General features: G+C 38.3%; 2 protein-coding genes across 2 annotated transcripts; one reads left to right on the top strand and one right to left on the bottom strand.

Annotated features, from left to right (window-relative positions):
• The first annotated feature begins 16 nt into the window (after nucleotides 1–16).
• LOC121757375 (dammarenediol II synthase-like) lies at nucleotides 17–3,724 on the top strand. The gene is made up of 12 exons (XM_042152930.1): nucleotides 17–89; nucleotides 209–622; nucleotides 697–786; nucleotides 856–1,050; nucleotides 1,122–1,206; nucleotides 1,302–1,657; nucleotides 1,853–2,308; nucleotides 2,395–2,501; nucleotides 2,631–2,774; nucleotides 2,854–3,031; nucleotides 3,104–3,268; nucleotides 3,351–3,724. Exons 2-12 carry the CDS (start codon nucleotides 221–223, stop codon nucleotides 3,468–3,470), a joined length of 2,298 nt encoding a protein of 765 aa, XP_042008864.1. The 5' UTR covers nucleotides 17–89; nucleotides 209–220; the 3' UTR covers nucleotides 3,471–3,724.
• Nucleotides 3,725–7,486: 3,762 nt separating this feature from the next.
• Nucleotides 7,487–10,398, bottom strand: LOC121757308 (glucan endo-1,3-beta-glucosidase 14-like). The gene is made up of 3 exons (XM_042152846.1): nucleotides 10,169–10,398; nucleotides 8,474–9,558; nucleotides 7,487–7,783 (listed from the first exon to the last, which is right to left on the bottom strand). Exons 1-3 carry the CDS (start codon nucleotides 10,233–10,235, stop codon nucleotides 7,697–7,699), a joined length of 1,239 nt encoding a protein of 412 aa, XP_042008780.1. The 5' UTR covers nucleotides 10,236–10,398; the 3' UTR covers nucleotides 7,487–7,696.
• Between the last annotated feature and the right edge of the window lie 17,593 nt (nucleotides 10,399–27,991).

Genomic DNA, 27,991 nt, shown 5'->3' with positions numbered 1-27,991 from the left:
CACACACACACACAATCTTAATTTAAAACTTTTTTGAACGTAGCCTCTACAGCACTATTACTATAGTAGTTTTCTTACATTCACTAAATGTACGTATATCTTTGCATGCTAATTCAGCTATGTTTCTCATTTTTTATTTGTGCTTCATGCATCTCAAAACCTAGTACTTCTCGAAACTAAATAGTTTTTGTCGGAAAATATATTTCAGTTAAACCAAAAAATGTGGCGGCTGAAGATAGCCGAGGGCGGCGGGCCATATTTGTACAGCACGAACAACTTCGTCGGCCGGCAAATATGGGAGTACGACGAAAACGCCGGAACGCCGGAGGACCGAGAAGCGCAGCTCATAGATTTCCAGAAGGCTCGAGACGAATGGAGCGAGAACAGAAAAAAAGGATTTCATTCATGCGCCGATTTGCTGATGAGATTGCAGCTCAAAAGGGAGAGCGGAATCGATCTACTTGGGATTCCGCCGGTGAGGATCGGAGAGAATGAAGAGATCAGCTATGAAGCTGCAACGACTGCGGTCAAGAAGGCGGTGCGGGTGAACCGGGCGGTCCAAGCTAGCGACGGCCATTGGCCGGCTGAGAACACCGGCGCGCTTTACTTTACTCCCCCTTTGGTAACCTTTTTGCTTCGATTTCTTTTTACTATAATTAATTCTTTGTAAATTGTAATCGTTTGGTGTTGTGGTAGCTGATATTTTTGTATATAAGCGGGACGCTGAACAAAGTGATGACTCATGCACACATAACGGAGATGATCCGCTACATCTACAATCATCAGGTGACTAACCATAATTTGACCAAATTTCGTGATTTAAATGATTAATACTACTATTATTGTGGGTTGCAGAATGAGGATGGGGGTTGGGGATTTTACATAGAAGGGCATAGTACAATGATTGGATCAGCTCTGAACTATGTGGCGCTGAGGATACTAGGCCAGGGACCGGGTGATGGCGACGGCGCCATGGCTAGGGGAAGGAAATGGATCCTTGATCATGAAGGCGCTACAGGAATTCCCTCATGGGGAAAGACCTATCTTTCGGTAATTTCTCTTTTCTTCACTCTTTCAACGCTTTATAATGTAGAGTTTTATCATGAAAATGTATGTATCAGGTTCTTGGAGTGTACGAATGGGACGGCTGCAACCCACTCCCCCCGGAGTTCTGGCTCTTCCCTTCCGTCTTCCCTTATCATCCCGGTATAATTATAACTATAACTATAACTATAACATAACACACATCCATCTCTTTCTTTTCCTATTACACTAACATGGTTGCAACAAATATAATGCAGCAAAGATGTGGTGTTACTGTCGCACGACCTACATGCCAATGTCGTATCTATACGCCAGACAGTTCCACGGCCCCTTGACCGACCTTGTTTTAGCCATCCGTAACGAAATCCATATAAAGCCTTACGATCAGATAGACTGGAACAAGGCGCGCCACCACTGCTGCGAGGAAGATCTTTACTATCCTCACTCTAGGATCCAAGATCTTCTCTGGGACACTCTCAACTACTGCACCGAGCCATTGATGAGGCGCTGGCCGTTGAACAAGATCAGGAAGAAGGCAATGGACAAGGCCATCAAATACATGCGCTACGGAGCAGAGGAGAGCAGATACATCACACTCGGATGCATCGAAAAAGTACATACATTGGCGGTTATGTTCACTCCCCCACCAATTGCTGCATATTGATAAAATGTGCAAGCAATATATAAATGCAAACCCAACTCTATTAGTATGGAGCCTTTGTGATGGCCTAGCCCAAAGCAGACAATATGATACTAATGTAAATTCAGGTGTGCATCTTATGATTTTATGTTTGTTGGTTTGGTGTAGAGTCTGCAGATGATGTGCTGGTTCGCCTACGACCCGAACTGTGAGGAACTGAAGTACCACTTAGCAAGAGTGCCTGATTACATGTGGCTGGCGGAAGACGGAATGAAGATGCAGAGCTTCGGGAGCCAGCTTTGGGACAGCGCTCTCGCGACTCAAGCGATTATCTCAACCGGGATGGTTGAGGAATACAGAGACTCTCTGAAGAAGGCGCATTTCTTCATAAAGGAGTCTCAGGTGAAGCAGAATCCCAAGGGGGATTTCGCGGCCATGTATCGTCACTTCACCAAAGGATCATGGACTTTCTCTGATCAAGATCAGGGATGGTGTGTTTCCGATTGCACCGCTGAAGCGCTCAAGTGTCTGCTCTTGTTGTCGCAAATGCCGGCTGAGATCGCAGGAGAGAAAGCTGATGATGAGCGCTTATATGATGCTGTCAATGTTCTCCTTTATTTGCAGGTAACAAAATTAATCCCTATTTTAAATTTATCTTTGTTTATGTGATGCTTTTGAAGTGAATGTATGGATTCTGTTTTTGTGTGCAGAGTCCTCTGAGCGGCGGATTCGCCATCTGGGAGCCGCCAGTTCCGCAGCCGTATCTACAGACTTTGAACCCTTCGGAATTCTTCGCAGACATCGTGATTGAGTTCGAGTAAGTTGCTACATCATTTATTTTGGTAGGAGTTTAAGGGGGTTTTTGTTTCGGCCCAAATATACTGCTTGGTCAGCTAAATTTCAATTTTATTCTGATTTGCCAACAATTTTTATTCCTTTGGTGCAGGCATGTGGAGATCACTGCTTGTATAATCCAAGCACTCGTCTCGTTCAACCATCTGTATCCGGAGCATCGCGCCAAGGAGATCGAAGCCTCTGTTGCACATGCATTGAAGTTCCTTGAAGGAAAGCAATGGCCTGATGGTTCATGGTAAGCTAATTCCATCACTCATTTTTTCAAAAAAAAAAAAAATTAGATTTGAATGATCATTTTGAATATGATATTGCAGGTATGGATACTGGGGAATTTGCTTCTTGTACGGAACGTGCTTCGTCTTGGGAGGATTTGCTGCAGCTGGGAAGACATATGAGAAGAGCGAAGCAGTGCGAAAAGCTGTGAATTTCTACTTGACAAAACAGAATGAGGAAGGTGGATGGGGAGAAAGCCTTGAGTCCTGTCCAAGCATGGTATAAATTTCATTAAATAAAATCACACACATATACTCTCAAACAATTAATACAAGGATGTTGTTGTAACAGAAATACATTCCATTGGAGGGAAACCGCACGAATTTGGTTCAGACGTCATGGGCCATGCTCGGTCTTATGCATGCCGGACAGGCAGAGAGGGATCCGAAACCGCTTCACAGGGCAGCAAAGCTGCTGATTAATGCACAACTGGACGATGGAGATTTCCCTCAAGAGGTAAAGAAAGCAAACACACTTATCTTAATTTGGTCTAAAGTTTGAATTATTTGGGTAATATTTTTTTTGGAAAAATTGGTAGGACATAACAGGGGTGTTCATGCGGAACTGCATGCTACATTACGCGCAATACAGGAATATATTTCCACTGTGGGCGTTGGGAGAGTATCGTAAACGAGTCTGGTCATCACAATGCTCGTAAACTTATATCAGATTACAAACAATAGTTATAAATATGTGCATGTATGTTTGCTTACAGAAAACTGCAATAATAAAGATTGTTGCAATAAACAAATGAAGTCTGTGAATCAAGGAAGAAAACAAAGATGGTCTAGAGGCAGATGTCAAGTTAAATCCATATGTATTATGTACTTAGGTTTATATTTAGACATGAAAGAGAGTCTTTCTATGTAGGATTATTATGTTTAATTATCCTATATAGAAAGCATATACAAATATGTAATTCATATTCAGAGTAAGAATCAATCTCTCATTCTACCTCAAAATGAGGTTCAATATATATATATATATATTGAAAGAAATTGTTCTAATGCTAAATTCTTTACCCCGCAATTCGAGTTCTCCGAGGGTAAGACAAGATTAAACACCAATGTTTCTTGTAATACTACTCCGAGTACTTGTTAATTTTTTTTACAAGGTATGGTCAAAAACAATAATCGTTAGATTTTAATGGGGTTAGCCAAGTATGATCTCATTTAATGAAGCATACCCGATACACAAAGGAGAAATCAACCAAATCTTTGTGAGGTTCCGTCTCAAAACCTATTGACGATAGCAGAAGTGAATCATTAAGTATTTAAGTTGATCTCCTTTTACTTGACATTTTTATGCATGAGAAATTGACAAATCACGTGTGAATAACGCAACAATATCGAAAACTTCGGCAACAAGCATTCTCCACTTAGAAAAACATGTACTATGAGATAAACCTAATATTGCAATTCGATTTACAAGTCGATAGAGTGGAAGGTGATGGGGCTAAGTCTCAAAGTTTGGGCAGCATGTGTATGTTTCCCCTTAGTACACTATCACATGCATTATATACGTGTAAATGGGCCCCACTTTGATCTTCTCACTTTTCTTGCACAAAATAAAGCCGCTTAACCGCCGAGCTCCCAAATCAATTTCCTTCCACATTTCATGTTTAGGTTTGGTCTAGTCCCAAGTTAAGAAAAAAGGGAGTATCAAAATAGAGCTTCTTATAAAATAAATGTGCAACTTATCAAATTTACATATTGAAATCAAAATCTTAACCAAGTCGATGTTGTACAAATTTAATAAAGCTTCAACACGTACTCTCGTCATACGTAGGCTAATATGTTAATCGGTTACCACGTAAAGGTGGAATAAATATATCTTCAACAGAAGTCCTAATTTTAACCAGCATTAGTTTTAAAAAATTGTTTGATTTTGTAAATGAAAGTGGTAGAAAAAGTTAGTGTAATGTGAGACATATTTTTATATATTGATTTTATAATAAAATGTGAGTAGAGTAAGTTGATGAAATGTGAGGTCCACTTACCAAAAACAATAAAAGTAAAATGAGACTTTTATTAGGGACCAGACGAAAACGGGACTTGTATTGAGGACATGAGGGGATATATTAGAATTTGATCCATTGTCTCTTCAAAAGATTATTTGAGTATGGTGAGCACAATTCTAATAAAACAAAAAACACAAGAATATATTTAACCAGTTATAGTAAATTTAATCTAGAATAAGCTAGCTAAAGCTTGATATAAATATGATTATATAAAAGTAAAGTTTGTAGTATTAGTGTTTTAGTCATATATTGGGCTTCATGTGCACGTTAGCTGACTGACGAGAAAATATTCACTAGTCTAGGCATACCATGGTGGCAATATGAGGTGGTATGCCCCATCAACACTTCTTTGACAGGTGGAACTCAAAATTGACTCACATTTTGCCTATGGAAACTTTCCAAATTAGATTTAAACTACTACTATTAACATGTTCCATTTTGCCTATGGAAACTTTCTAATACTAATATTTTAATATTTAATAAATTATAAAATGATATTCAAATTTACAATAATTTTATAATTCAGTCCTTAAATCAAATTAGATGATTTTTAATATTTTGCAAATTTAATATACAATATTTCATTAAAATCTTAATTATGTATTGATATTAGTATCACATTTGGCCTTTATTTTTTTTCTCCTCACCTTTTCTTGTCTTAATATTAAATATTTATTATTATTTTTAATAAATATTAATAATTCATTAAAATTTAATTGAAATTATATCCTGATTCCATCTTTCAAATAAAAAATCCATAAATGAGTTTGATCTCCATACAATTAATATCCGGTGAAACTGAGATATGATTTATATAATTTTAATAAATTATTAATTCAAATTATATAAATAATACTAATGAATATGATAAGAAGAGTTGAAGAGAAAAAAAGGAAAAATGTGATATTTATATCGATTGAGAGATATGATTATGATTTTAATAAAATATCGCATATTAAATTCATAAAATATTAAAAATCATCTAATTAGATTTATTGATATGATTATAAAATTGTTGTAAGATTAGATACTATTTTTATAAATTATTAGATAAAGACATAAACACAACAAGATGGAGTATGTTAATATTAGAAAATTACAGTATTAGTTTAAATCTTATTTGGGAAGTTTCCATATGCAAAATGTGAGTCAATTTTGAGTTCCACATGTCAAAAAAGTATTGGTGGGGCACACCACCTCATATTGTCACCATAGTATGTCTAGACTAGGGAATATTTTCTCCTTAGAGCATCCACAGTGGTTATAGCTCAGCAATAGTCCAGCCATAGCCTAGCCACAAACTCCTCATGCCACATCATCAATACTAAAAATCCTCCTGCCACATCTGAAATAGCCCAGCCATAGCCTAGTCATATCATAAATAGCCCAGCCACATAAATAGCCACATCACTAATAACACAATATACGGAATTTAATTTACGAGACATATACGGGAAACATTAATAACAAACAAAGCTTAACCTTTGATGATTAAGCTAATTAACATTATCTTGAATATTTTTAATCTCAAACTTTATTTTATTTTTCCTGCATTATTTTAATTAATGTATTCAGAATATTTGTGGAATCCACGTCCAAAAGCTTACACCTTTATTCAATCCCCCAATTTCGTAGATGAAGCCGCAGTTCTGCATTTACTATTAATTTCCCTCTTCTTAAAGCAAAATGTGAAGAAAAGAAAAGTTCATGCTAAATCTTTATCGAAGAAGGAATACATATATTTTAAGGAATTTTGGTGTCTAAAACCGTTAACTTTCATAATAATATGCTATTTTTCATTAATTATAAAAGTCGTATGAAAAATCACAAAAAATTAAGCATTAGTTGTTTTTCCCCTGACGAGTCATAAGACGGATCTGGCTGAATTACGTGGTATTTTAAACTTAGTTGTCTCTACTTTTCTTCACGAGGCATATGATGTGTAAAAACCATAAGGTTAACATTAAAACATTTAAGAACAAAATAGTACTCCCTATGTCCCACAAGAATATGCACTCTTTACTTTTTAGTCCGTCCCACAAGAATATACACTTTTTAGTTTAGGAAACTCTTTTCTTTCTAATGAGATGAGACTCATTCTTCACTAACAACACTTTAATTACCTTTTCTCTCTACGTCTCTCTTACTTTACCAATTTTGCATTAGAACCTGTGCCGAACCCAAATTGCATATTCTTTTGGGATAAAGGGAGTAGTGTCAAACCCCAAATACGTAAAACATTTTCCCAAATACATAGACCATAATTCCGATTCAAAGTATTCTAGCCTAGAAAACTTCAAATTGTAATTTGTTGACTTTAGATTTATCGAAAATGTTAGGAAAGGAAACGATGTCGTAAGGTTTTAAATTTCCGGAGTGCACACACAGACTTTATGATTGTCTACATACATAATTGTATTTTGCCAAATAATTTTAAAATCAGGCCGGCTGAGAAAAACACGCTCCGCCAAAATATGTGATTTTTCATACCACTTTAATTAATAGTTCATAGAAAATAGCGGATTTTTGGAAAAAATAATGGTTTTAGGGACCAAAATCCCTATATTATAATCTTTATATTGATAAAGATAGCTAGATAGATCTATTACAATAGTAATCCTACTAAAGCAATGATCTAATAATACACAATGTAATTGTTTTGAATTTAAGTCACTAGCTAGTGGAAGAATCTTGCATACGCATACATATATCAACAAATGATGAATGGTCATGTCTTTAGCATCAGAACAAAAGAATTCTTGAATTTTGAATCCCATCTCTAATATGCCAAAAATATGAAAAGACAGAGATCCTATTTCCTCCAGCAATCTTAGTTGTATTTACATGAACCCCCTCCTTGTGTTTTAGCAATGTCTTCTCATTAAAACTTGGTAGCCCAGAAAATATAAGACTATTGAGTATGGGAAGCTCAAATATCCTATCTGGTTAACCTGTTTCAAAATAAAAAATAAATTCAAAATTAGCAATGAGTTAATAATACTCCATTACATATTTACTTTATCATATAAAGTTGCAACTTCCTGTTAAATATTCACTATAGGCCCATCCGTACAACTCATGCATCTTTTTGTTGCCGTCGGATGATGTATAATGCATCAGTCATAATTAAAGTTCAATAATCCATCATTTAAAATGTATCACTAGTATTAGTCTATCTATTAATGATGGTTGAAACGTTGAATGGAATAAGAGTCTATTTTTATTACTAATCACGGATTTTAATAAATATTCACTTTATATAATTCAGAGTGATACAATTTTTTAAAAATATTTTATTAAAATACACATATATAGAACCGGAATATTCCACCCTTTCTATTTTATTACTATATCTTTTAATTTATGGAGTATATAACATTACATAAAATTTTATGTAGATAAAGATATCAACTTCTATAGTATAACGAAAGTGGTAAAAAGAGTTACTAATAAAAATGTAAATTCTATACTTCATTATTAGCTTTATAATGCAATGTAAGTGTAATGAGATAGTGAAATGAAAATTGTGAGATTGTTTTACGATAAAATTTTAAAATGAAATTAAACATTTTATTACCAACATCTAATTTTGATGAGATGAGACTTATTATATTGGACGGATGGAGTATTATTATTTTTACCTTCGTTGCGGTTGCAGCGGAAGTTAAAAAGATTGATGCCGATGTAGAGGAAGAAGTAGTTGCAGAGGCGGAGGCGGAGGCGGTTGTAGACAATTGGGAGAGTCCTACATTGTAGGCCATCGTCCCATCGGGCTGGAAAAGCCCGTAATTCCTCTCGGAAGTCGGGCCGGGCTTCATATCCTCGTTAAACAAAGCAAACACATATATCTCCAGCCCGGCATTCGGCCGCAGCGGCGTCCCCTCATTCCGCTGCTGCCTCCGCAATATATTCCGATTATACACCGCCGCATTGTGGAAAGTGGCGCCCACCTCATTAACGTCCCCCCGCGACGGCCACCCCGTCTCGGACACCCGGACCTCGATCCCCCCGAACCCCAGCCTCGCCATCGCGAAAATCACCGCATCCACCTGCGCGTAAAGCATGTTGTCGTAATGCAAGCCGGTGTTCGGGTCGACCATCCCCGGGTTCGGGTTGAGGAGCACGTAGTCGATCCGGATCTTATCCGGGCTGTCCTCGTACGCAAAGTACGGGTACGCGTTTATCCAGAAAGGCGCCCTGCTGGCCGCCAGAAACCGCAGGAACTGCGGCATTATGGCGGCCACCTCAGGGCGGAACCTGCCCGCCGAGGGCGGGTAGGATTCCTCGAGAACCGCGAGGTTGTTGGGGGTGGAGACTTTAATCGAGCGGTCGAGGCCGAGGCGGGCGAGGGCGGCGTGGATGCTGACCATGGCCGGGACGAGTTGGGTCAGGAGGGCAGTGCCCTCGCCCGTGTAGACCTCGTTCCCGACGGCGATCTCGGTGATTTTCGTCGTCGGGAAGAAGGGTTTGATGCGGGTTTGGACCCACTGGAGGGCTTGGCTCGGGTCGGATAAGGTGGCTAGCATGTCATTTTCGACGGTTACGATTAAGTCCACGTTGGAGTTGGCGAATGCAGTGAGGATTTGGGGGTTGGTGTCGTAGATTCGGGCTTTGTTTAGCTTGAGAGAGCGGAGGAGTTCGAGAACCTTCTGCGGTTGCGGGAGGTTGTTCCCTACTTGGCCGTAGTTTATGCCTAGTGATTGGGCTTCTTGTATGAAACCAAAACCTGTCGTTGTATAACATTTAAATCACGAACTTTGGTTAAATTATGGCCAATCACGTTCGAAAATAGAATATTAAAATACAAAGTTATAAATTTTCTCAATTGTCTCGTCTTTTTAAAAAACGACGTATTCGATGCTACTTAAAATTTTTAATAATGTCGTTTTGTGTTTTGTTTATACATGGATTGGACAATAGAGAAAAAATGAGTGATTAAATTTTAGTTTTAAAATTTTATGGGACTGGTCAGAATTTGATTAAAATTCGTGATTTAATTGACAATTACTCCCTTCGTCCCAGATAATTTGTCTCACTTTGACCGGATACGTGTTTTAAGAAATGTAATGAAAAATGAGTTGAAAAAGTTAGTGGAATTCCTACTTTTATGTATTAGTTTTATAATGAACTGTGAGTAGGAATGAGTTAGTGGAATATGAGGTCCACTACAAAAAATGATAAAAAGTGAAATGAGACAAATTATGTGAGACGGGCCGAAATGGAAAAATGGAACAAATTATCTGGGACGGAGGGAGTATCTTAATAAAATATGTGAACACATGTATCCAAACTAACGTTGGAAAACTTGAAAAGAGAGAGAGTTGGTGTAGTGTTACCTGATAAAGTGAGAAAGAATCCAAGAAGAAAATGTAAGAAGGAGGCCTTGGTGGGAAGATTTGCCATGACAGATTCACTATTCTTTTTCTTCTAGTTATTGAGAGAGCAATGAAAAGTATGAGAGAGAGGGGGATTCTTGATATGTAGAATAAAATCAAGAAAGAGTGGGAAGTAAAATGTTGAGTGAGGGGAAGGTTATATAGGGTGGGGGATGAGCACTTTTCTTAACTTTACTCTCTTCTTGATTTGCCTAAGGCACATTTCATAATTCATAACATACATAGTTGTTTTGAATAATGAATGTTTCTTGTGATTGCCCCAACTAGTCAAGAAAATTAATAGGGGGAGGGGGACAAGATATTCCTCTCACTACTGCGAATCACTTATCAATTCTTTCTACTTTAATAACAATATTTTTGCTTCATATCATTTCTGTCTTTTGTCAAATTTTGTCCTAAATGCCTAGCTTGTTACTTAGTTTATAGTACTCCGTATTAATTTTTTTTTTCTCTGAGACATATCTTAAATTATACACTACACATTCATAGTAGTAGCTCATCATAAAAAGGGGTGTAAGCAAGCCAAAAGGTTTAAATTCTTACTAAATTGGCTTGTTATTGTTTGAATAGTTGAGGAGGAAATGTCGAACACACACACACACACACATATCTATGTATGTAATTAGTGTTTTGCTATTCAAAAAGTAGGTTACTGAATGGCTTGTTGTAGACAATTCTTGGACCGGGGAAGACGAACCTTAAATTGATGCTACTTTCATATGATGTTGGGGAAATGTCCCTCCAATTGTTGACATAATATTATGGGAAGAAGTAAACAGAATTTAAAATGTTTATTTTAGTTGTGAGAAACAAAGGTACTTATATGATGAAAAAAAATCAACCTTTTTCAGTTAATTGTATATGGCTTTAATTTATTACTAGATGTTATTTATAATGTTAAATAAAAAGAGAAATATAGTTGAATGGATTACTAGAATGAAAATGGTAACGGAAGCAATAATGGAGAGAGAAAGGATTGTCTACTGTATTAATAAAAAAAAAATTAAAAAAGAAAGTGTGACATTTATCTTAGGGTATAAGGACACTTTTAATCTTCGATTAATATTTCCACTAATTTACTCGTTGAAATCGCAAAATACAAAATGTTTATTTCTAAACTTTTAATAAGTAGATGTAGGGGCTATTTAAGTTCGCAAGATTATATTTCGGGATTAAATATCTATTATTTTTTGTTCATAATATTAAATCTCGTAATTTATTCTTGGATGGATAATTATATACTCCCCCTGTCCCTGAAAGTTTGTCCCATTTTTCTATTTCCTTCTGTCCCACAAAATTTGTCTCATTTCACTTTTTACCATTTTTATTAGTGGACCTCATATTCCACTAACACATTCCTACTCACCTTTTATTATAAAACTAATATATAAAAGTAGGACACACATTCCACTAATTTTTTTTCAATTCACTTTTCATTACATTTTTTAAAGTGCAGGGTCAAAGTGGGACAATATTTGGGGGACAGAGGTAGTAATAATTAGGCATAGTCACCCTCCACCAACTACAATAATCTCACAACTCATTTCTATACCATATCTTATACTCTATCCGTTCCACAATAGGAGTCCTATTTGGTTATGGCACGGGTTTTAAGAAATGTAAAAGGAAGTGGGTTGAATAAGTTAATGGAATATGGATCTCATCCATATATATTAGTTTTATAATAAAATGTGAGTTGAATAAGTTGATGGAATGTGGGGTCTACTTACTGTTGGGATTTACGCACACAAGGCTTTCACACACTCAATAAGATCACACACACACTCACTGTTGTATGAGATCACACAATGCAGAAACACACACACTCACACTTTGAGTATTGAAGATGATAATCTTGGAGAGAAACTGGAAAACTCTTTATTGATTAAACTCTACTCTAAACTACATACACGGTGAGCTATTTAAAGCTCTACAATCAAGTAGCAACTGCTACTAACTAACTACAAGAAGAATCAAGAAAGCAAGAAGAATAACCGCTATATCTCAGCTAACTAACTGCTGCTCCAACGGCTAGTTCGGCTAGGTTGCTTCTTCCTTCTCGGTTCAAGACCGAACTCCTTCCTCGGCTTACAACCGAACTCTTCCTTCTCGGCTCACAACCGAACTCTTCCTTCTCGGCTAGTTCCAGCTCAAAGCCGAGCTTCCTTCTTCTGCCTTCTTCTTCTCGGCTAGTTCCAGGCTAGTTCCAGCTCGGTAAGCCGAGCTTACCGAACTCTGCCTTCTTCTTCCAACTGAAATGAGCACTCCATTATTACAATTCTCCACCTGAGGGCTCATCTCAGTTCTTGCACAAACATTGATCAATTTCTTGCAATGATCAAACTTGTCTCTACCTAGAGACTTTGTTAGCATGTCAGCCGGATTGTGCAAGGTGTTAATCTTAATCACCTTCACTCTCCCCTTTTCAATCTCATCTCTAATGAAATGCAACTTTATGTCTATGTGCTTGCTCCTTTCATGAAAACCCGGATGTTTAGCCAAGCACATAGCTGAGCTGCTGTCACAATGAATCACCATTGTCTTTTGGTCAAAACCAAAGTCAGAAATCACTCCCTGAATCCAAAAACTCTCCTGTACAGCTGCAGTGAGAGCTATATACTCTGATTCTGTTGTTGAGAGAGCAACAACACTTTGCAACCCTGATTTCCAGCTGATTACAGTTCCAAACATGGTGAAAAGATAACCTGTTTGGGACTTTCTGTTGTCCAGGTTTGCAGCATAGTCTGCATCACAATAGCCCTGCACAACCTCCTCAGATTCACCTTCCCAGCCATTGAAGACAATTCCCCAGCCACTGGTTGACTTCATGTACCTCAATATCCACTTAAGAGCATTCCAATGCTCCTTCCCCGGGTCTGCCATGTATCTGCTAGTCACTGAGATAGCATGAGCAAGATCTGGTCTTGTACAAATCATAGTGTACATGATACTCCCAACAACACTAGCATAAGGGATAGCCTCCATCTCATCAGCCTCTTGCTTAGTTTTAGGGGCTTGTTCCTTTGATAGCTTAAAACTCTGGGACAGAGGAGTTGATGCAGCTTTTGCATTTTCCATTTTGAATCTCTGCAAAACTTTCTCAATATAGTCAGTTTGCAGCATCCACAGCTTCTTGCAGCCTCTATCTCTCTGAATATGTATGCCTAAGATCTTCCTTGACTCTCCTAGATCCTTCATTTCAAAGCTTGACTTCAGATCTTGTTTAACTTTCTGAATTTCTGTCATAGAAGGCCCTGCAAGTAGCATATCATCCACATAGAGTAATAGGTAGGCAATGGGGGTCTTGCCTGCCTTCTTGATGTAAATGCAATCATCATATTCTGACTTGGAGAAGCCAATCTTCTTCATCTGTGCATCAAACTTCTTATTCCACTGTCTAGGACTTTGCTTAAGTCCATAAAGACTTTTCTGTAACAGGCACACCTTGCCTTCTTCTCCAATCTTCACATAGCCCTCTGGCTGTTCCATGAAGATAGTTTCCTCTAGATCTCCATTTAGGAAGGCTGTCTTCACATCAAGCTGTTGTAGCTCCCAGTCAAGCTGATTCACCACAGCCAATAGGATCCTAATTGAAGTGTGCTTCACAACAGGTGCAAACACTTCATTGAAATCGATTCCCTCCTGCTGTGTAAAGCCTCTAGCCACCAGCCTTGCCTTGAACCTGACTCTATCCTTATCAGTGGTCTCAATCTTTCTTTTAAACAACCACTTACAGCTTACCAGCCTCCTTTCCTTACCATCTGTACTCAGCTTGGATTTGTCCACCAAAATCCATGTTTTGCTCTTGAGTAAAGACTCTATTTCCTCATTCATGGCTTCAATCCATCTTTCTCTATCTTTACTCTGCATAGCTTCTTTATATGTGAGTGGATCTGCGCCATCAATACTTTCAGCTGCACACAGAGCATAATACACAACATCAGAGAACCTTGTTGGTGGCCTTGTTTCTCTTCTAACTCTGTCCCTTGCAAGCTGATAGTCTCTGATAGAGTCTGATATAGACTCACCAGCCTGGTTGCCCTGAGTTGGAGCCTCTTCTTTATCTGAATCAGACTCACTCCCTGAGTCAATAACTCCACCTGCTCCTAGGCCAACCCCCACAGGCTCCACCTTGAAGAAATCACCCTCATCTTCATTGGAGTCCAGCTTATCTTTCAGGTATGGCATCTGATCCTCCAAGAACACCACATCCCTACTCACCAAGACCTTCTGCTTACCGGGCTCAATACACCAGAGCCTATACCCCTTAACACCCCTCTGATACCCCAACAAGATACATTTCAGAGCCCTAGCTTCAAGCTTGCTTTGCCTAGCATGAGCATAGGCCACACACCCAAACACCTTGTACTTTGAGTAGTCACTATGAGCTCCATACCACATGTAATCAGGAGTTTCAGATTTCAGGGCAGTAGATGGGCATTTATTGATGAGATAGGCTGCTGTATACACAGCCTCACCCCAGAACCTGCTGCTCAAACCAGAACCAAGAAGCAGGCACCTCACCCTCTCTAGGATTGTCCTATTCATCCTCTCCACAACACCATTTTGCTGAGGATTACCAGGAACAGTCCTATGCCTCTTCATACCCTTCTCTTTACAAAACAGATCAAACTCAGCAGACAAGAACTCTAGGCCATTGTCTGTTCTTAAGCATTTAACACTTCTACCCTTCTCTAGCTCAACCTCCTTACACCATATCTTGAACTTTGTGAGTGTTTCGGATTTTTCTTTAAGAATATATACCCACAACTTCCTTGTATAGTCATCAATGATAGCTAGATAATACTTTCCTCCACCAATTGAACACACCGGTGAAGGCCCCCAAAGATCACTATGTATGTAGTCTAAAGGGGCTGTAGAAGAGTGAATACCTGTAGGATAGGGTGCCTTCTTAGCCTTTCCAAGTATACACTGCTCACAGGGGTTTATCTTGTTGAAATCTCCAGAGATCAGACCCTTCTTGATGAGTTCTTTCAAGCTTCCTTCAGCTGGGTGGCCCAATCTCTTGTGCCATAGCATTATGGAATCATCTGACACTGCATTGCTTTCTCCATCAACAGCCTTAGCCTTCAAATAATAGAGAATATGCTCTCTGTCAGCCTCCATCATCACTGCATCTCCAGATTTAACAAACAATTTTCCTTGACTCATCAATATGGTGAACCCTTTCTGCTCCAGCATTCCCAATGAGATGAGATTCCTCTTCACTTCTGGAATATACCTCACCCCAGTTAGGATCTTTATAGAGCCATCTTGTAGGCTTAGCTTTACCTTCCCTATTCCTCTGATCTGACAAATATGATTGTTTCCAAGAACAACCGTACCCGATGCTTCTTGAAGATCATGAAACCAGCTTCTATTGGGGCACATATGGAAGCTGCACCCCGAGTCCATTATCCACCTGTGACTGACCCCACTGTCACTAATATTCATAAGTTGAGCCGGGGGATCAGCACTCTCCACACAATCAGATTGGTTGTGTCCCTCAGAGGCCATCTTTCTCTTCCATGCATGACAATCTTTCTTCAAATGTCCAGGTTTCTTGCACCAATAGCAAGATCTGGTTTCCTTCTGAGCATCAGAACTTGAGGGTTTAGAGCCCTCAAACTTCTTCTTGAAGTTCTGCTTCTTGAACTTCTTCACATTCAAGGCCTCTGCAGCTTGAACATTGGAGCTTGCAGAGCCTCTGTTGGCTGTCTTCTGGAGTTCTTTGGCCATCAAGGCTGAATAGACTTCTGCATAGGTGATAGGTTTATCTCTTCCATAGATAATTGCATCACTTAGCTGGTCATACGAGCTAGGCAAGGCATTCAATGTGAGAATGGCCTTATCCTCATCTGAAATCTTGACATCAACAGATCCCAGGTCATCAATGATCTTGTTGAACTCCTCTAGCTGCTCAATGATGGACCTATCTCCAGAAAAACTATAGGCATACAGCCTCTTCTTGAGATACAGCCGGTTAGCCAAGGATTTGGCCAAGTAAACTTCATCTAACTTGTCCAAGATCTCCACCGCAGTCTTGGCTTCTTGAACTTCCCTCAAGACCTTATCTCCAAGGCACAGAATCACTGCAGAATGTGCCTTGAGCTGCATCTCCTCCATCTTTGCCTGAGCTTTATCATCAAGCACTGGAGCCTTTCCTTTCTCCTCTGGTTTTGCAAGAACTGCGGCCAAGCCTTGTTGAATCAAAACCGCCTTCATCTTCATCTTCCACAGGCTATAATCATTCTTGCCTGTGAACTTTTCTGCATCAAGCCTTGCTGCCATCTCTGAAACCGTTTGATCCTCTACAAATCAGCTTCAATATCCCTTCCCACAGACGGCGCCACTTGTTGGGATTTACGCACACAAGGCTTTCACACACTCAATAAGATCACACACACACACTCACTGTTGTATGAGATCACACAATGCAGAAACACACACACTCACACTTTGAGTATTGAAGATGATAATCTTGGAGAGAAACTGGAAAACTCTTTATTGATTAAACTCTACTCTAAACTACATACACGGTGAGCTATTTAAAGCTCTACAATCAAGTAACAACTGCTACTAACTAACTACAAGAAGAATCAAGAAAGCAAGAAGAATAACCGCTACATCTCAGCTAACTAACTGCTGCTCCAACGGCTAGTTCGGCTAGGTTGCTTCTTCCTTCTCGGTTCAAGACCGAACTCCTTCTCGGCTCAAGACCGAACTCCTTCCTCGGCTTACAACCGAACTCTTCCTTCTCGGCTCACAACCGAACTCTTCCTTCTCGGCTAGTTCCAGCTCAAAGCCGAGCTTCCTTCTTCTGCCTTCTTCTTCTCGGCTAGTTCCAGGCTAGTTCCAGCTCGGTAAGCCGAGCTTACCGAACTCTGCCTTCTTCTTCCAACTGAAATGAGCACTCCATTATTACACTTACCATTTATGGTAACACTGAAATAAGACACTTATTGTGGGACGAACCGAAATGGTAAAACATGACTCTTATTATGGGACGGAGGGAGTAGTTATTTTGTCTAACAAACTGAACAACCACTTAAATTATACTCCTTTGTCCTACAAGAATATGCACTATTTCCTTTTAGTCCGTCCCACAAGAATATGCGCTTTCTAATTCTGGAAAATCTTTTCTCTTTAATGAGGTGAGATCTATTATCTACTAACAATACTCCAATTACTTTTTCTCTTAACCTCTCTTTTACTTTATTAAATTTACATTAAAACTTATAGCGAATTTAAGTGTATATTTTTTAGGGATAGGGAGGAGTAATCTTTAAGATTAGCCACTTTCACTCAACATGTGTGTAAGTAATGACGGCAAAAGCGCAATTAATGATAATCATAGCTATAACCGCGAAATCTTGAAATTCATAGGCTCATTTATTTTATAAAACCATCATGACGTTCCCCATTATCTCTATCTCAATCCGAGTGAAAATAATCATTAATTATAGACAATAAGGAAGAGAGAGTTGGTGAGAAATATTAATGCGGGATTAGTAAAGTTTATAATCTTTCATGAGATGTGTATGTGTTATTTAGTCATAAGTATAATTCATTATAAAATAATTTTTCTCTAATTATATGAGAATGTGCTTATAGATATTTGTTTGGCATGACTCTATCATATAAATAAGAAAGTAATAAAATTTATGTAAAAGTAAAATTTTATAGAATAGTATTTGTTATTTACTAGTACTAGTTTTTAAGTATTCTTTTTATTAATTTAAGGATTCATATATATTAATACTCCTTGATCCACAATTAATAGTCCTGTGTTTTAGATAAAATAATCTATTCTCCACTAACAAACATTAAAACTATTTTTTCTTTGATTTCTTTACACTTTACTAATTTTACGCTAAAACTTGTGCAGTTAATAAAAAAGAACATTAGTGATGAATGGTAATAATATTATTTAATAACTTAATTAACAAATCCTAATATATTTTTAAAGTCGCTATCAATAATAAATATAGTAATAAAAAATAGTATTATTATTGCCAATCAATAATTTACTAAATCAATTTTAATATAAATTTTAAAATCATGAATCATATTTTTAGTTAAGAATATTAATATAATTATTTTCTCTATTAGTAATAAATTAATACTTAAATCATTAATTCTATTAATTTATCTACGAACAAACTAAAATATGTGTATAATGAATTAATCCACTAACTTAAATTCATTATATTATATTATATACATGTATGTTATGAGCATTAAACAAACCAGGTAGCTTTTTGATACGAGTATATCTTAATAAATATCTCCCATATCTCTATTATTATATTATCATATCTTTTCCATATCGTTATTATCTTATTCACCAAGTTAGGTTATCCATAGGAGTATTATAAATAGGACTATTGTTATTCTCATTATTCAATCAATGAAATCATAATTATTGTCTTTTATCTTTATTTAGTTTTTCCGTTTAGAATTTCCGATTGTCGACAGAGCACGGTTTCTCTGCGACTTTCTTTATCTTTTTTTACTTGATAAGGGTCTTTGCCTTATCAACTGGTGCTTTCATTCGGTTCTCATCCTCTAATTACGTCATGATGTCACGCAACTATGCTGATTATCAGTCCGGACAGCTAGTTTGCACAGATTGGCAGCAGCCGTATCAATTCTACGCTGCCCAACAGCCTCCCACTCATAACCAATACGTCGCTGCTCGCTCATGGCAGCAGGACCGTGCCTCCTTCGACCAGCTGGACAGGTACCCTCCGCAGCTAGACCCAGACCCGCCCGGCTCCGTGGATTGGGGGCAGCCATACCATCCCTACTACCAGAGCACGGCCGCTGCACGTCAGCCTCACGCGTATCAGCCGCAAACGCAGACCTTTATCACACCCTTCGGACAGCAAATTTCCATCGACATGGACCAAATCGTCCACCAACGAAATCCTGACGCCGGGTATCACCAAGGTCAGCCGGAGTACCAGCCCCCACGCACTCCGTCTCATTGTTCAGATTTTTATGGACAACGTCAGACTCATCACGAAGGATATCATCCATGGCAGCCGAGTTACCATTTGGCCGGACAGCCACTGCAATTCGACCAATCACTGAGTCACCCCACAGCGCCGCTCCCTGCCTCTGTCCCGCCACAATCCGGCTACACACATCTGCCTCTACAGGACAGAAAGTTTACTGATTCAGAGCAGCAACGTGATCTCCCCAATAATCCTGACCTCATGGCTCGATCGTTCTCCCCTGCCCAACTAGCCGCCGTAAACGATTACAACGAGAAGTTACGTGTGTATAGATTGGACCAAGCCGCCCTGCTCGCCCGTTTGACCGCTTGGTTTGAGGAGAACACTGATGATGAAAATATAACTGAGGAGAACATTGATAACACTTTCACGATGGTATTGAGTGCGGATGTTCCCAAAGACATTCAAGATGTTCCCAACAACATCACCGATGTTTCCATCAAGTCATTGGATGCGGCGTCAGACTTTCAGAAAGATTTGGAGGAGCAACGCGTAACAGATGAGAAGAAGGGTCATTTCATGGGTGATAGAAATCAGATTCTGTCCAAGTCCGACCAGTTTTCAGCTCCGGCGAATGCGTCTCCGTCCATTGTTACGGATCCTAAGGCGGCGCAGTCTAGGGTTTCTTTGGCTAATCACAAAGCTAAGGCCCTCCTTAGCAAGAATCTGGTCGCAATCTTGGATGAAGGGGGAGGTGAGATGAATGCCGAAAATTTTGGAAACCTTGACTGCTCCAAAACGTCATATTTGCAAATTCAATATGAAGAAGGAAGGTTTGACTACCACAGATTGCATGCAGCGGAAAATAAGGGAAGGATCGTTGCTTCACGCGGAGGAGCGGATTCTAATTCAAATTTGAGCACTCACTCTTCTTCATGCATTATTCTCGAAAATGATAAGGATCAATCTTTTGCGTTTGACCCAGGAGGATTCCTCGATGCTGATCGTTGCTCCATGGTTCCCACCTTGAGGACAAGGTGGATTTCAACCGTGGGGGAGTTGATACGAGTATATCTTAATAAATATCTCCCATATCTCTATTATTATATTATCATATCTTTTCCATATCGTTATTATCTTATTCACCAAGTTAGGTTATCCATAGGAGTATTATAAATAGGACTATTGTTATTCTCATTATTCAATCAATGAAATCATAATTATTATCTTTTATCTTTATTTAGTTTTTCCGTTTAGAATTTCCGATTGTCGACAGAGCACGGTTTCTCTGCGACTTTCTTTATCTTTTTTTACTTGATAAGGGTCTTTGCCTTATCACTTTTCTCTTTTGTGAAAGGGAAGAAGCAAAGCGTGTGCGATAAATTCAAAAAGGCAAAATTACACGTAATTTGGGGCCAAAGAAAGTTGAAGACGTTTGGTAGATGGATAAGGAATGGGATTAATACGTGGGAATATGTAGACTTTCACCATCCATTTCCTATTTCCTCGTTGTCGCTGACAAATTATTTACTCTTATTTTGGATTATTTACTCTTATTCTTGGAAGTTGTCACTATTTGATGATCGTAGTAGTTTTTAGAGTTTGATTATTTTTAGTTCGTGTAGTGTTTGATAACATTTAAAGGTACTTAGTCGTGAATTTATAGGGAAAATTGGAATAATGACGTTAAAAAGAGCATCAAACATGAAATATTTTTGTTAGTCATAGCAATTTTACAAACATGAAATATTTGTAAGTGCGAACATTTTTTCGTTTTCCAAACTAAAATTAAGTAATACGGTATATAACTAGGAGTGGCTACAATGATGATTTTGAAATTAAAGATTAATATGCTTATGGTAATTATCGTATATATATGATTAAATATGTCTAAAATGTAAATGTGAAATATAGTCAATCTAGTCACACCATATCTATTTGACATTAATGAATGACGTATTTGTATTACTATCCATCAGATACACTAATTTATTTTTTGAATTGGACCTAACTCAATCTTTTGAACAGCCAGAGGGCCCAATTCATGTTACTAGTTTGTCAAAAGTGAGGTTTTAAATATCTGCAGAAAATATATAAAAAGCTTTATTACCAAAAGAGTTATAAGTAATAAAAAGATATACGAACTATTCTTATATAAAATAGTGTTAAAACCTCAACAAAGAAATGAGGAAATTTCCGGTTGATAAACTTTACATTAGTATTTTGTGCCATTTATTAAATTGTGACAGAAATGCAGCCTAAATCTGGGCCCTAGGATTAGATGATCTAATGGTCAATAATTAACCAAAAACACGGAAAACACGGAAAGTTATAATTAAGCCGTTTTATGTCATATTATAAGATTTGAGTTTAATGTCATGTTAAGATCATTTTAGGTCATGCTTTATAGCATGACTTAAAAATAAACTATGACCTAAAAATGCCCTACGTATGCTTTTGTTCTGCGTTTCTGTATTTAAATCTAGTTTTCATAGATCAAAACCATATATATATAGGGATGTAATCAAATGCAAATTTAAATATTGTACAAACTCCAAACTATGATCTGGACCGTTAAAAAATGTCAACTGATGACAAAATAACAACAACAGAAAATATCAACACAATGTCAACGGTTGACATTATGTTGATATTGTATTGACATCAAAATCTTGAAATTTTACGTTGTGTTGATGTTGTGTTGACACTGTGTGAAAAGTTTAGAGTTTGTATAATATATAGAGTTTGCACTTTATCATTACCCTATAACTAAATAAGATATAATTCAATTAGGTAAATCCCCCCGTAAATTTGGCCTAATTTTCCACGTGAAAATGTGACATAGATCATCATGCATCAACCGATAACATGAAATCATATAATGATTCAACCAATTTTATAATTAAATCTATTTCCAAGCAAAACTTTATTTGATATTGAGTATTATTGCTTCCATTTGTGGAAATGAAAATCTTAATCTCCCAACCATGCATGCTGAGTTGAGCAAAGAGATAAAAAGAAGGCTTTCGTTTTCTTACAAAAAGCCATCAACCATTAATCCTCATAAACATGCATGCACTCCTGCTGTCCCCTTTTAGGGTTTGGGTACTTTATTTGCTTTTTCCATTTTTCGAACAACCAACCGACCTTTTTTTATTTCGATAAAGAAAATGTACGTTGGCTTTTGAGAGATCTCAAATGCATTTACATGGAGGAATACATTTTATATTCTTCTTTAAAAGCTATATACTATATTTATATATAAATCAACGGCGGACACAATAATAGTGGCTTAACCAGGGTGGACGCAAGAAAAAAAATATTTACTTACGTCCTTATATATAAATTAGGTTAATGTAAAAAAATAATTTCAGTAACATTATCTTCTTCTTCTTCTGCTCTCATATCCATATTTTGCAGCCAATTTTTTTTCGTCCGCCATTATATATGTGCGATAAAAGAAGCGTGTTTGTTGAAATGTAAAATATCTTTGTCTTTTCCCTTTAATTTTTATAATTAGACCGGACTTAAGAACGAAAGTGAGAAAAGAAGATGTAAATGGATGAGATTGAAAGATAGAATTGATCATAAAGAAAGGCATGATGATAAGATGACACTTTTGGTAAAGCCATTTTAGCATAAAGGAAGATAAAAGAATGAGGCAAAAAAAGAAAGAACAAAAATAAAGGAAAAGATAGGGAAGGAGAGTTTCCATTGGTGGATTTTACATGGTTTTAGAGGGTGGTTTTGTATGAATTTGATCATATTTCATCTATTATTAGGCGTGTTTACATCTACTTTTGTATTATGTTGGTATATTGACCATTTTGTTAAGAATGTGTAGAAAAATGTGCAAAATAGATGGATGTACAGCAGTCTTGGCATGAGACAATTTTACTGGAGATTTTGAAGTCCAACCAACCCCCAATGCACATCATTCTCTTCGTCTTCGAAAGAGCTTCGCGTAGGTACCTCACACGCCCCAATCGAAGTTCGGATGAGAGAGATATGGCCGTTTTACGAACACTGCGCTGTCCAGAAAATCTCACGCGGCCGGGTGAATTATTACCCTGTAAATCCACCCGGACAGGTGTCTCAAATGGAGCAGAATCTGGTCGAAAATCATCACCCGGCCGGGTGAATTTTACCCTTTATAATTCCACCCGGCCGGGTACGTTGTTTTGACGTATTTTTATGCCAAAAATGCGATTTTTGAAGGGGATTAAGAGGAGAAGAAGCCTAGGGTTCATTACACACCACACCTAACGCCTCCTACACTCACACACCACCCCAAGCACACCTTTGAGAGAGAGAATTGAAGATTGAAGACTTCCAATCGGGAGATTGAAGTCACCTATCCATCGATTGATCTCACAGGAGTCTTACTATCTTTACTTCATGTATTTGTTGAATTCATTTGTTTTGAACATGGTTTTCTCTATAAGCATGAGTAGCTAAACATCTCTTGTAGAATTCTTGGTGATGATGCACTGATTTCATAGTTTTTATCCGATTAATTTTGTTCTTGCCTTGCTCTTGTAGTTATTTGATTATTCTTGGGTTTATTCCTTTCAATTGCTTGATTACCACTTGATTGTGTAGGATTAATTAGATTAATCGGGAGATGAAATAATTAATCCGGAAAGAAGAATAATTCACACCTTAATACAATAGAACTCGGGAGAGTTGAGGTTTTGAGTGAGGTCATTGACCTAATCGAGCTTTTGGGAGTTAGGAGTTTAGGATTAGAAGGGGACGTCGATCCTAGCACCTAATCAACAGGTTTCTCACCTCGGGAGGGGGTTTAATCTATAATTGTGGTCGGCTTAGTAACTCTAGAGACACCAAAAGGTAAAGCGAATTGACTAGATAAGAGCTTGAAATTGTGCATCGGATCCTTGAGTTCTACATTTTCTCAATATTGTCTTTTCACTTCTTTTTTACACCGTGTTTCCTTGTTCTTAATTGTTACTTGCTTACTATATGCTTTTATTAGTTGTTAGAACAAGCCAATCTTTTCTTGATTGTCTAGATAGTAGTTGATTTTTGTTCGTGGTAGTTAAGTGATACAAAATTGTCTCTGTGGGATACGATACTCTTGCTTACTAATTGCTACACTAGCCCCGTACACTTGCGGGTATCACTTGTGTTAAAATAAGTTGAGTCAGCATGCATGAAAACATTTGCAAGTGCAAAGACATGCAGTGTTGCACTGTGGGTTTTTTTTATTTTGTTTTGTTTTTTAGCATTGTACCATTATTTATGACGCAATATTTCTTTTTAGGTCGTCTCATATGGAGTAGAGATGCCCACCGGTTCCGGTTCCGAACCGGAACCGTGTTAATTTTTTCGAACCGGAACCGTCGCATTTGGAACCGCGGTCCGGTTCCGGTTCAAGATTTTTCGAACCGGAACCGTCACCGAACCGCCAGTTCCGGACGGTTCGGAACGCCGGTTCCGGACGGTTCGGAACCGCCGGTTAACCGGCGGTTTCACGGTTCCGGTGAGAAAACCGAGGCGGCAGCCGGGGCAGCTTTTTCAGCCGGTTTTGTCGGCCAAAACCGGCGGTTTTTGGACCGGAAACCGGCGGTTAACCGCGAAACCGGCAGTTTTCGGTTCCGGTGCGGAACACGAGGCAGACGGTTTGTTGACCGAACCGGCGGTTTTGGCGGTGAAACCGGCGGTTTTGGCGGTTTTCCGCCAAAACCGCCGGTTTTCCGAAATTCAAATTTTTAAAAATTTTGATTTTGAATTCAAATTCATCCATTATCCCCCATTTCATGTTTTTTTTTTATTTACGTTCCGACGACACTTGTAAATTATATTACATTGTTGTATGTTATATACTTGTATATGTATTGTAAATTGTAATGTATAGTTGTCCGTTACAACTCAAATTCAATAAAATTGATATCATTTTCACCTTATTCGTCTTATTTCAATTTAAATTATCCGTTGTCTTGTTCCAATTTATTGTATAAGTCCAAATTTCAAATTACATATAAAAAAAAAACGAACCGTGAAACCGCCGGTTTTCGAACCGGAACCGTGTAAACCGTCTGAAAACCGGCGGTTCCGAACCGGAACCGGAACCGCCGGTTTTCGAACCGGAACCGGAACCGTGAAATAGCCTCACGGTCCGGTTCCGGTTCCGAATTCCTATAAACCGGAACCGCCGGTTTTGGAACCGTGGGCAACACTAATATGGAGTAATATGTTAAGTTTTTTTTTTATTTCGCCTTTATTATTCACATAATTTACAATAATTCCTTACACTATTTTACATCATTTTCGACACTCTTAATAATCGTGCAGAAAAAATATGCCATAAATAATCGGACGAATTGCGCGTAGATTGAGAGATATAAGGTCGGGCCAATTCATGATGTATGCATGGTGGAAAAGGTCATTACATCGTTGGAAAATGGAAAAGAGAGATTTGTATGATGTATCAACATATCTTTGTTGTCTTCTTTTATAATATCATGCTTCAATGGAATTTGAATGATAAGATAAGCTAGTTGAGGAGCTGAAAGCCAAGAATGGCTATATTTTTAACACTTTACGTTTTTTTTCATTTATTATTATTTATCAATATATATACATGATCGAAAGCCAAAAAATGCTTTACAGTTGTGATTTTGTTATGGACGTTCTCCGTAACGAGGCCGGATGGCTAACTTCTCGGAGAGATAAGGTGATCAAACATTCGACGTGCTCGAAGGAAAGCTCACGAATTGCTGATTTTCGGACGTTCTCCGATGAACAACAATTTGGAAACGAAATATGATATTCTTGTTACTCAAGACAAGTTGTGGAAAATAATATATTCATTGAATGATTAAAACGATAACAACCTAGCCCTATTTATAATACTAGAATACTAGCTTAGGAAACAAGAAACAATTATAAGAAAAGATATGCAAATCCCTAATATATCTAAACTAATAAATAATGGTAGAATACTCGTATCAACTCCCCCACGGTTAAAATCCACCTTGTCCTCAAGGTGGGAACCACGAACCAAAGACGAGAGTTGAAAGCACAAGCTTGGCGAGGCGTCTCCTCCTGGATCAAACGCATACCGAATAGTTGGACGTGTCACTTCACCTTCTCCATAAAAAATCATCAAGGTAGGATCAAAACAGTCGTCAAAATTCAGCGCTAAAACGTGAAGCTTGTTAACACGTCCACGAACTCCCAAACACGCCGTGTAATTTCGCGGCGGGACCATCCGTGCATCGATGGCAAGCAATGTCGGTCGCTGAAATATTCTTGCAACATCACTATCACGCAACTCTCCCTTTTCACCCAAACAATTCCCAACAACATCTTGGGATGTCACTCGAGCAACGACAGCCTTCTTCACTTCCTCAATGGAATCAACCTCCTCTACATCGTCTAATAATGCCTCTTCCTCCGTCTCTTTACTCATATCGGGGCTGCACGGTGGGTCAATTTCATCAAAAGATGGAACTTGTTGGTCTTCGAGTCTGCCATCTCTACCTTCCCTAGATCCCCAATTCTCACTAGGCAAGCCACGATCCATGAGTTTCTTTGCTACTGCCTCTAATATGGAGTTCTCTGAATCACAAAGCTCTGCATCTAATATGGAGTCCTCTGAATCACACAGCTCCCCGTCGCCGTCTGGTGTTGGCGAATGCGTGTGAGTAATGACCTCTCCATAGTCGAAGGGTTGATAGTGTTCGGGCAGTGGATAACGAGTTTGGTGGAGGTGGTACGGCCGGCGTCTATCCGGCTGATACGGAGGCGGCGGTGGGTACCTATCCGACTGGTGGTGTTGTGGCCGCCGGTACGTAGGCTGGGTGTAACGTCGATGCTGCTTGTCCCAATCAGCGCCACCACGATCAGGAAGACCGTAAGGTGGTTCCGGATCAGGCCGTTGTGGCGGTCGAAGCTTCCCTAGTCGCCGGTCGTTCGTGTTCATACGCGACTCCAATATGTCCACCCGTCGATCCATACTGTCGAGGCGTGCATTTAATTTGGCAAACCCTAATGTGATTGGGTCGACCGAAGCCTTCCCCGATTGGTCGGGACGACGCGGCTGGCCTATATGCAGCGCCGGCGTCGCTTCCCTCGTCGGCCGTTCCGACGTAGATGGGCCATGGTATGTTGACGGCATGAGTACGGGATGAAAGCACCAGTTGTTACGGACGTTCTCCGTAACGAGGCCGGATGGCTAACTTCTCGGAGAGATAAGGTGATCAAACCTTCGACGTGCTCGAAGGAAAGCTCACGAATTGCTGATTTTCGGACGTTCTCCGATGAACAACAATTTGGAAACGAAATATGATATTCTTGTTACTCAAGACAAGTTGTGGAAAATAATATATTCATTGAATGATTAAAACGATAACAACCTAGCCCTATTTATAATACTAGAATACTAGCTTAGGAAACAAGAAACAATTATAAGAAAAGATATGCAAATCCCTAATATATCTAAACTAATAAATAATGGTAGAATACTCGTATCAGATTTGTTCTTCCTATCTCCTAAGAATTTACTAATCTTGGAATTATTTTTTTGTTTAAAGAACCGTTAAAGAAGTATTAAATTTCCCTACAAGAAAATTCATACGGATAAAATTTGTTACTACAATATATAATTCCAACAAAAGTTCAAATTATCATATTTGTGAAACTGCAAAATATTGGCATAGACCATTAATTTTGTGAATTAGTTAATTACACATATTTGTAACATGATTACCAAAAATACATATCAAGTTTTCCCACATTCTCGTTTTAAGAGTCTAGTTTGCTAAAAATGTGGTCGTTG

The sequence above is a fragment of the Salvia splendens genome, chromosome 12, assembly GCF_004379255.2.
Source record: "Salvia splendens isolate huo1 chromosome 12, SspV2, whole genome shotgun sequence".
Lineage (NCBI taxonomy): Eukaryota > Viridiplantae > Streptophyta > Magnoliopsida > Lamiales > Lamiaceae > Salvia > Salvia splendens.
The sequence above is the reverse complement of the archived record's forward strand: the minus strand, read 5'-3'. Positions and strand labels throughout refer to the sequence as shown.